The sequence below is a fragment of the Rhea americana genome, unplaced genomic scaffold, assembly GCF_003343005.1.
Source record: "Rhea americana isolate MKP2758 unplaced genomic scaffold, rheAme1 scaffold_284, whole genome shotgun sequence".
NCBI lineage: Eukaryota > Metazoa > Chordata > Aves > Rheiformes > Rheidae > Rhea > Rhea americana.
Genome location: NW_028186406.1, coordinates 369,413 through 378,734, shown reverse-complemented (window position 1 = coordinate 378,734; position 9,322 = coordinate 369,413). Strand labels below are relative to the sequence as shown.

General features: G+C 45.2%; 1 protein-coding gene across 1 annotated transcript; it reads left to right on the top strand.

Annotated features, from left to right (window-relative positions):
- The first annotated feature begins 1,405 nt into the window (after nucleotides 1–1,405).
- CCNG2 (cyclin G2) lies at nucleotides 1,406–8,625 on the top strand. The gene is made up of 7 exons (XM_085308832.1): nucleotides 1,406–1,929; nucleotides 2,907–3,044; nucleotides 3,996–4,246; nucleotides 4,412–4,490; nucleotides 4,571–4,669; nucleotides 5,668–5,873; nucleotides 6,386–8,625. Exons 1-7 carry the CDS (start codon nucleotides 1,792–1,794, stop codon nucleotides 6,516–6,518), a joined length of 1,044 nt encoding a protein of 347 aa, XP_085164958.1. The 5' UTR covers nucleotides 1,406–1,791; the 3' UTR covers nucleotides 6,519–8,625.
- The last annotated feature ends 697 nt before the right edge of the window (nucleotides 8,626–9,322 follow it).

Below are 9,322 nucleotides of genomic sequence, written 5' to 3'. Positions count from 1 at the left end.
CTGTGGAAATTCAGTAGATTATACGGAATGCTAATCTGCTGTCCTTGCCGCAAGTAGCCACATTTTTTTTTTTTACTTCAGTACGTACACATCACTGTCATTTTGGTTTTCCCTTTGAGATTTGTGTTGTCCATTTGGGTTTGTCCATGAAAAATGTATCTGCAGAACATGGAACAGGTTCCATGTATAAAAGAATTTCACAAATCCAGACTGTGATATATCTTGTGAGATCCTGTTTYACCTTATCATTAGGGCTCTGTTGAGCTGTCCACTGAGAAGAGCTGATGCRACCCCTCTATGTCTAGTGTTCTGCKAGGGGGCAGGTAACAGCATAGTTGCCACCTGCTTACAGTATTAGCCATCTTSTTCCTTAAGCATCGGACCCTGAATTCCTGCTACACATAAATCTACCATGATTATAAAGAGAAGCTTGGAAATGTACCTCCTGAAACTCTCAAACACCAGTCAGTCAGTAAAACTGCCTCTTCATTTAAAGCAGTATGTGGGATTTTCAAGCCAGACAAGCTGGGGCATGCRGACATCAGGAGACACGATGTGAGGAGAAGGCTCCCACCCGTGTCCCACTCCCCGGGGAGTCGGGTCCACACAAGCTGAGCTACCTCAGGGCTGAGCCACCTCAGGCCACCTCCCTCAGAGCCTGCAGGTCAGCACTCCGATTAACTAATCACAGGGGCAGCCTAAGGGACCCGCGGCGCCAGAAAAGGTTTCCTGGGGACTCGGCCGAGGGACAGCGTGCCCTGCCGAGCGCGGCCCGGCCATCGGAGCCGCTGCTGCGGGGGCAGGCGCGCCGCAGCCCCCCGGGGCGGAGCGGGCGCTCGCGCTCCGGCCGTTGGCGCCCCCGCGCCCCCCGCCTCGGGCGCCCCGCGCGCGCGCGCACACACGGCGCCGCCGCGGTTGCTAAGGCCCGGAGCTGCGGGCGAAGCAGAGGCAGAACTCGGCCGGCCAATCCGGAGGGACCCGCCCTCCCCGGACGGCCAATCACTGCTGGTAAACAACACAACGCGACCGGTGGGGAGGGGAAGGGGGCAAGGGCGACCGCTGGCCAATCAGCGGCTAGGGAGCGCCGGCCAATCAGGGCGGGGGAGGGTTTGGGCGGACTTTTCAAAACCGGCGAGCCGCCACAGAGGCCCCGCCCCGGGCCCTTTAAAGGCGTGCTGCGACCCTCGCCCTGTCTCCTTCCGCCGGGGCCTAGCGCCGCCCTCCCGCCGCGGGATCGCGCCTCGCGTCCGGCCGCGCAGGAGCGGCGCGGGATGGCTGCGGCGCGCCCGCACATCCGGGGCCGCTGCGCTCGCCCACGGTGAGCGGCTCTGCGCGGACTCTTTTTCCCTCGCCTCGCACCGCCCCCGGGCGGATCACCGGCCGGGCCTAGCAGCGAGCCCTGCGCGCGGGGCCATCTGCGGGCCGGGAGAACAAAAACAAGGGGGCGGCGCCGCGCCGCCTCCATTTTGATGCGGGCCCGCGGCGGCTCGGGCCGGGGGTGGTGATGGTGTCGCTCCCGCGGCCGTCGGCTTGACTGGCGCGGGGCCGGCCGCCGGCGGGGGCGCGGACGGCCTCGCCTGGATGCGGGGCCCGCGGCGGGGCCGCCCCGCGTCCGTGCGGTGACGGGAAGCGGGGCTCGGCCGCCGCCGTCGGCGCCGCGGAGGGGCCGAGCGGCGAGAGCTGCGGCGGGAGCCCGCTGTCGCCTGCCCGCCGGCCCGGGAGGGGTGCCCGGGGCCGGGAGGCGGTTGGGAGGAGGCTGCCGCCGGGCGACGGGCCGTGGCTCCCGCGGAGATGAAGGATCTGGAGGCTGGGGAGAAGATGAGCAGTGAGGCGCTCTGGCTCTTCAAGCAGCTGAATGTGCACCTGGAGCAGGAGGGGCGGTTCCAGCCCCGCGAGAAGGGGCTCAGCCTCATCGAGTGTGCGGCCGAGGTGAGGGAGGGCCCCGGGGCCGGGGGGGGGGGGAGAGCCTCTCCTCAGGGCGGGAGGGGTAAACGCGTACAATAAAGTGTGACTTGTAAAACTGAGCCCTAAGGCAGAGGCAAGGGGACGGCCTCTCACCTTGTAAAAGTTCGGTCTCTCCTCTGCGCATGCCTCTSTGCCTTTGTTCTGGCTCCCTCAGCAGCCTGTTACATGTTTTAATATGCTGTGTTATCGAAGAGCTACGAACTGCTGGTCAAAAGAGGGCAAACAAATTATGCACGTATTTAATGTTCATTCTTCATGCTTTGTTTCACACCTGCAGCGAAAAGTGTGTTTAATTCCACTTAGTGCGCATATTTCACTACTGTGCCAGTGCAGGAAAGCCGGGATGTGAAACAGGTAGTTTATCAAAGGGGGAAGCTATCAGCTTTTGATTAACAAAGCCCAGGGGAATGAACCAAGAAGCCTTCACTACGTAACAACAAAAAAGCCTAAAAATCTTCACGTTTGTGACCGAAGTTTCTTACGAGGTTTAGTGACAGGCTTGAGATGTTTGTGAGCTTTTGGATAAGGTCTTAGTCTTGAACAGAAAGAGCCTTTCTGAAATCTGTCAGCTTGGTTGTTTTGAAAGCAGAGCCTGTAGTTACCTTAATATTCACACCCAGGAAGGTGAGTTTGTTCATCTTTTTCCCTGAGGGCAAGAGTCACTGTGTGTGCACACTTTCTGGTAAAGATTGGCTTATAATAAGTGCATACTTAGAAATGTGGTTGTGCTGGGTATTACACCAGTGAAGCTTATAGGATCTTCCCTTAATGCAGCTATGTTGAATGACTTCTGAGTCTCAAGTACAGAACTTACATTTTAACTTAAATGTAGTAGAGAGTACATAAGACTTTTTTTTGGTCTAGGTAATGGATACCTTCATAAGGGAGTGAGTGATCATAGTTACCACTGATATAAACACTGACTTTTTGTTTTACCACAGAATGAAAATACTCTGTGCCCAAGACTAAGGAATGTCAAGGTGGAAGATCTTTGGAGTCTGACCAAGTTTTTTGGTTTTGCAACTGAAACATTTGTTTTGGCTGTTAATATTCTGGACAGATTCTTGGCTCTAATGAAGGTAATCTGAGTGGAGAGTACCTGCTGTATTGTCAGCTGAATATGTAAGCTTCCTGTGGGCTTTGTTGTCTGACRCACAAAGGGGAAGAGGAAGGTTGCGATCTATGAGATACTGTGTTTACTGATTTTAAGCTAATAACATTTCCTGATTGCTCCTGTGTAAGCCTGGAGTTGAGAACACTTCCTTTGTGAAAGATTAGCTTATTAATGTGATGTATTAAGTGCTTCATGCTGTGACTGCTCCTGACCCTTAAAGGCAAGTAGCAGCATGGTTCATTTGCCTGAAAAGCCGTGTAACCTTCGCTAGGTCAATGTAGAACACAAGTGGAATTACAGAAGTACCAAGTGAATGAGCTGTGTTACAAACCAACTCTAAGTACTTTAGTATAGCTTAATTTAATGCTGCAGTAAGATAAGGGAGGCATAAGATTGCCTAGAACAAGCTTAGGCCAAACTTGGATAGGATTTAATTSAGGGTAAGTGAGCACTGTCACTTTGAGAAGGGGGGCTATTAGTTCTTGRTGTATATCTTTGTTTTGGTCTGTAGTGATGTGGAGCAATTTCAGTAGTGGGTGCTCAGCTGTTGAACTTCAATTTTTGACTGACTTAGCTGTGACAGACCAATTTTGCTCTACTGGCCATGCATAGCTATGTTCTGCTGAAAATGAACTGGTGGAACTACTTAAAACTAGATGAGATGTAAGTGACTGACTGCAGATGTATTGGGTCTAACTGAGATACCTTAGACCTCTTATTCCATTGTAATGAGTGTTCAAAGCTGTTAACCCAGGCTATTTGATAAACACAGCCCACAGGAAGAGAATGCTGCCTCCCCAGAAAGATTGTCATAGACAGTAAATGATTTTGTAACAGATTTCTTACAGATGTTAAACCTCATTCTGTGTTTTGTGGGGTTTTTTAAAATATTCATAGTGCTTCCTCTTGCTTTTAGGTGAAACCAAAGCATTTATCTTGCATTGGAGTCTGTTGTTTTCAACTGGCTGCTCGAGTAGTTGAAGAAGAATGCAATATTCCATCTGCTCATGAGATCATCCGGATCAGCCAATGTAAATGCACGGTGTCCGACCTGAAACGGATGGAAAAGATAATTTCAGAGAAGCTGCACTTTGAATTTAAAGCTACTACTGCCTTAACCTTCTTGCACTTGTACCATGCTATTGTACTCTGTCATACCTCAGAAAGGTGAGTTTGAATTGCTTTTTGATGGTATTGTCATGCTCACTCTTTGTATGTCCCCTTAAAAAGGGGCTTCTGGTATCACCTGGTGAAGAGCCAACTCTTAGTTTTGCTTTCTGACGTGTGAAGACTTGTTGATATGAATGCCTCTTTCTCTTGGGTGTCTCGTAGGAAAGAAATACTGAATCTTGACAAATTGGAAGCACAGTTAAAAGCTTGCAACTGTCGTCTAGTCTTTTCTAAAGCAAAAGTAAGTAAAATTAGCATTTTAGGTGACATCTGAGTAGGCTTTGATTCGTGTATGTTAAGCAGTGTTTTTTGTCCTTCTAGCCATCTGTCTTGGCCTTGTGCCTTCTCACTCTAGAAGTTCAGACTTTGAAATCTGTTGAGCAGTTTGAGATCCTTCTGCGTGTTCAAAAGCATTCAAAGGTAAATATTTTCAGTGGTTTGTGTAGTTGTTGACTGATACAGCTAATGATATACCATGTTACAATCAAGAAATCCCTACTGTGACAGTACAGCCTCTAGAGATACTGTTTGGCAGCAACTGAAATAATGAAACTAGTTTTTAAGCATGTCTGAAGCTTTTCTAACTACTAACACAATTCCATTGGTAAAATGCCATATGCAAATAACTACTGCTTAATTGAGAATGAGGTCAGGTAGTCATTTCTCACTTGCGTATCTTGGCAACTCTCTGGGATGTTAAAAGGATTATGGTTTAAAAACTGGCTTGAATGTCTAAAATTAGAAGAAATGCTGTTTCTTAATGACTAAATCGTACAAACTTCAAGTAGCTTATTTAACTTACACAGTTCTAGCTGCATGTTCTAGAGGAATTTCCAGTCTAATTACTTCAATGACTGAAATGCTGCTGGGCTTGTTCTTTTACTACCCAGTAACTAATACAGAATTTAAAGTTTCTAGCTGCTTGTTATYAGTTGTGACAGTCTAAAACCACAAACTTCTTACTACTGTAGTCAAATACAGCTAACTCCATCTGCAGTAGAAATGCTTCTTGGAGGAAGGCACTTAATATTTGACACTGTTTTAGAAGGATGGTATTATGAAGGCAGTGGAACTTCTCAAAATAGGATTCTCTTACACTGACTGGCATTGATATATTGCATTAGCACAAATAAAGCTCTCAGTATTTAATACCTTGTGGGAGAATACCAACAGCCACTGATAGGTGAACTGTTACTTGGAACTTGTGTGGACATATCTGTGAAATGTATAGTGGTCAGTCTTCCAAAGCATCAAAATTTTATTGATAGAAGCATTGGTGATCAATTTAACCTTTGACTGATACTTCTGAGTTATCCTTCAAGGTAAAATGACAGGAGGGAGTATCTTTTGAGCCTCTGTGTAAGGTAATTTAGATTTATTTTTATTATTATTATTTTTTTTTGCTCCTCACTGTGAAGATAAGTGATAGTGACCTGCTTTACTGGAGAGAACTGGTCTCAAAATGCCTAGCAGATTATTCTTCTCCTGAATGTTGCAAGCCAGATCATAAAAAGCTAGTTTGGATCGTTTCAAGACGTACTGCCCAGAATCTACARAACAGTTACTACAGTGTTCCTGAGTTGCCAACAATACCGGAGGGTGGATGTTTCAATGAAAGCGAGAGGTTAGTAAAACCCATCAGACAGCTGACTTGWGGGAAATTCCAATTTTCTGGAAATGTTATGGCAGCTTTTTAAAAACTAGATTTAGTCAATACTACTGGAAAGAATTCTAGCTTTGGAAACTTCAGTAGACTAGTAGACTTAAAATACACCCTAAGCGGAAGAAAATTTAGGGAACTGTTTTGCTGTTTGAACAAGTGTGATTACAATGCTTTTGGGGGAGGGGAGTGTTTTGCAAGTCAAGGAGGCTTATGATGCATTAGAAGTCTACTAAAGTAACTTCTGTTTGATATCTTATACACTGCCTGCTTCTTGGTTGGTAGGAAGTTCTTGGCACTAGGAAAAAGGAAACTGTACCTTGTTATGATTTAAGCATTATTGGTAAGGAGTGGTTAGATTTAAATACTATGCTAGGAATCAAAGTTTGTGAGAAAATAGCATGGTTGAGGAATACTTTGCCACTTTCAAGGGTTTGTGCTTAGTTTTAAAATATTTTTCCTACTGTTTCTTTTAGTGAAGACTCCTGTGAAGATATGAGCAGCGGAGAAGAAAGCCTTAGCAGTTCTCCTCCTAGTGATCTGGAAGGCACCTTCTTCTTTGACCTCAAACCTAAAATGAAGTGGCAAACTCTTAACTCTCAGTCTTAGCATTAATGCTGATAATTCTAGGTTAGGAATTTTAATGCACCATAATGTTTTGGCAATAATAAATGAGGAGTTAGTACTCTATATACTGTCTTTATTAAGGCAAGAGTTGCTGTGGTATATCCGAATGCTTAGAATGCCTACCTTGTGTTGTTCTAACTTTTTTTAAGGAGAAACTTCCATTCAGGTCCCACTTCAGCAAAAGCTTCTTGTGTGGTTCTGCTGTCATCGAGGACAAATGTTGCAGAGTTGTGCACCATTATAGTTCTGTTAATAAGGTCAGATGCAGTTGTGCACCTGGGSTTCCTCGTGCTCGCCAGCTAAATGGAAGTCAGCAGTGTCTTGRTAGCAGTGAAGGCTGACAGCATGCTGGGCTTTAACAAGAGGAATGCCAATAGCCTGAGAGGAGTAGGGTTTTCACCCTTTTACTTGGCTTTTTTCAGATCTAATCTGGAGTACTATGTCCAGTGTTAGGTCTGCAGTACATAAGAGATCTTGATCAACTTGAGCAAGTCCAGCAGGGAGCTGCCAAGAGGTTGGGGGCATGTGACCTGTGAGCAGAGCCCTGAGGGACCTGGGTTTGTTCAGTTCGACAGAGAAAGGGCTTTTGGTGGGGGTGATGGCAGGAGATTGAATAGCAGCTGTTGAGTCTCTAAGAAGCTATTGAGAAGATGAATCCAGGCTCTTGACAGAGGTGAATGGTGCAAATAGGAGAGATGGTGCTCATAAATTGAAATTTGAGGTTCCCAAGTAAGGGAAGAAATTTTCTCTGTGGAGCATAGGAACAGGGCCCCAGAAGGGCTGTGCAGCCTCCATCCTGGGAGGCTGTCGATGCTTGATGTGACAAAGCCCTGAGCAAGCTGATCTGAACTTAGTATTGACCCTGCTCTGAGCAGGAGGTTGGACTRGAGACCTCCTAAGGACCCTTCCACCCTGAAKTATTTTGCAATGGTCTTGAATTGGGTGAATGGATTGTGTGGGAATGATGGGTATACACAAAAGTACCATGCTGAAGTGATGCTTTGCTGTCAAATGGGCCTTTCTTTAATACTGGAACTGCTTTTACACTTYGTATGTGCTGTGCTTCTTTTGGGAAGGAGTGTCTTTGATCTTGTGTTTTGTACTCCAAGGGCATTTTAAAAGCTTATTTTTTCATAAGCTTCAGGAAGCTGTTTTAAAGTAGGAATATGCCTGGTAAGACTGTGGTTCTGGTAAGACAAGTGTGTGACAGGGCTTGCTTTCATATTTTCTTTAAATTAATGCAAACTAGCTTACACTGAAATTTGCATTGTATACTTCAGAGTGTTTAAACTCCTAGTGTTAACTTGTCAGTCCATACTATTAGAATAGGCTTATTAACATGACAAATTTTGGTAAGTCTGTATTCCTTTAAATATTTAACCTTTGTAGTTGATTTCAGTATCTTCATATTATTGATTGAGTCATGATCAGACTTGTTTGCATGTTTATATAAAGCGGTTAGTGCGGGAGAAGTTGGTATTATGCAGTAATATCAGGTAAATGTGATGTTGACRAAGTAGTTGATATGATCTTTTTTCTGAACTTTTATTGAAGCACGCAAACTTGATTAGGATTGCATTTTTTCCATATTGAGAATATGGCTAGGTAGCAAGTGAAGAAATTTCACTGAGAATAACTGTGTGAAGTGTGGTGGTGCCAAAGTAGAAATGAAGGGGCAAACAAGCTGATGGTTGTTTTGTACTTCTAAGTATTGTTTAGAATGATATGAGCAGTGCCATAAGTTCATAACTGTTATATGCTTTCAGTTTTATAAAAATACAAAAAGTTTACAAAAATGTATATAAAAATGTAAATTAAAAAAATGTACAGAAAAAAATTTAAAACAAAAAATGGGCATAAAATACTGTATTTTTTTACATTGTATGTACCTTTTTGTAGGTATGTTGCATGTAGATATTAATTTATTATGTACTCTGTATGATAATACTGTATATTTGAAGACTTTTTATTGCAAGTCTCTGCACCTGGAAGCTCACCTCTGAGGCAGAGTGCCCTTGTTACAGGTAATGAACCTACTGAGTTTTGTTTCGGTTGAGAATGATAATAAACCAATTGCTGTATTTGTTAACTGGTGTGAGTTATAGTTGRTTACTCGAAGTGCTGGCTTGCTTTGCTGTGGTCTGTATGGTACACCAGCTGTTTTTCAGGTTTATCAGCAAGCTTTGAACAGTTTGCAAAGAGGACTTGTGTGGATTGCTGCTGAACGTGAATCTTTGCTCTGCATTGGTTCTAGAAGCTGATGTGATGAACTGTGCTTATCAGCCCTGCACAGATGCAGCTAAGCTCTGCTCCTGTAYACTGAGGATTTTGATTGGTGTGTTTGCACATCTGGCAAAGGGGAGCTCCYGCTAGTGGTGAAGTTAAGGCTCGCTACAGGAGAAGTGTTTTGGGTTACAGGTTGGAATTCTGTGGGTTTTGAAACTCTGACTGGAACTTGGTCTCTGGATGTGTTTGGGATTTTGCAGTCAAAACACCTACAGTTATTCATGAAAGGGGAATTTAAAACCAGAGTTTCTCTCCCCTTTGCATCTTAAAAGGTGTTCCCAGTGTTGGTGTGTTGAAAAATGCTTAATGCAGCTGTAATGACTGTGCAGCAATATAGGACATAAGGAGCTCTAATCCTTGCTGAAACCGTGTTCCCAGGCCTGAAAGGACTGAAACAAGTAGCCAAGACCTACCCACACACAAATCTGAGCAGTGCAGTGGAGAGATGCCAGCTCACCTGCCTGCTGATGTTGCTTTAAAACGTTGGATATGGACCTCTG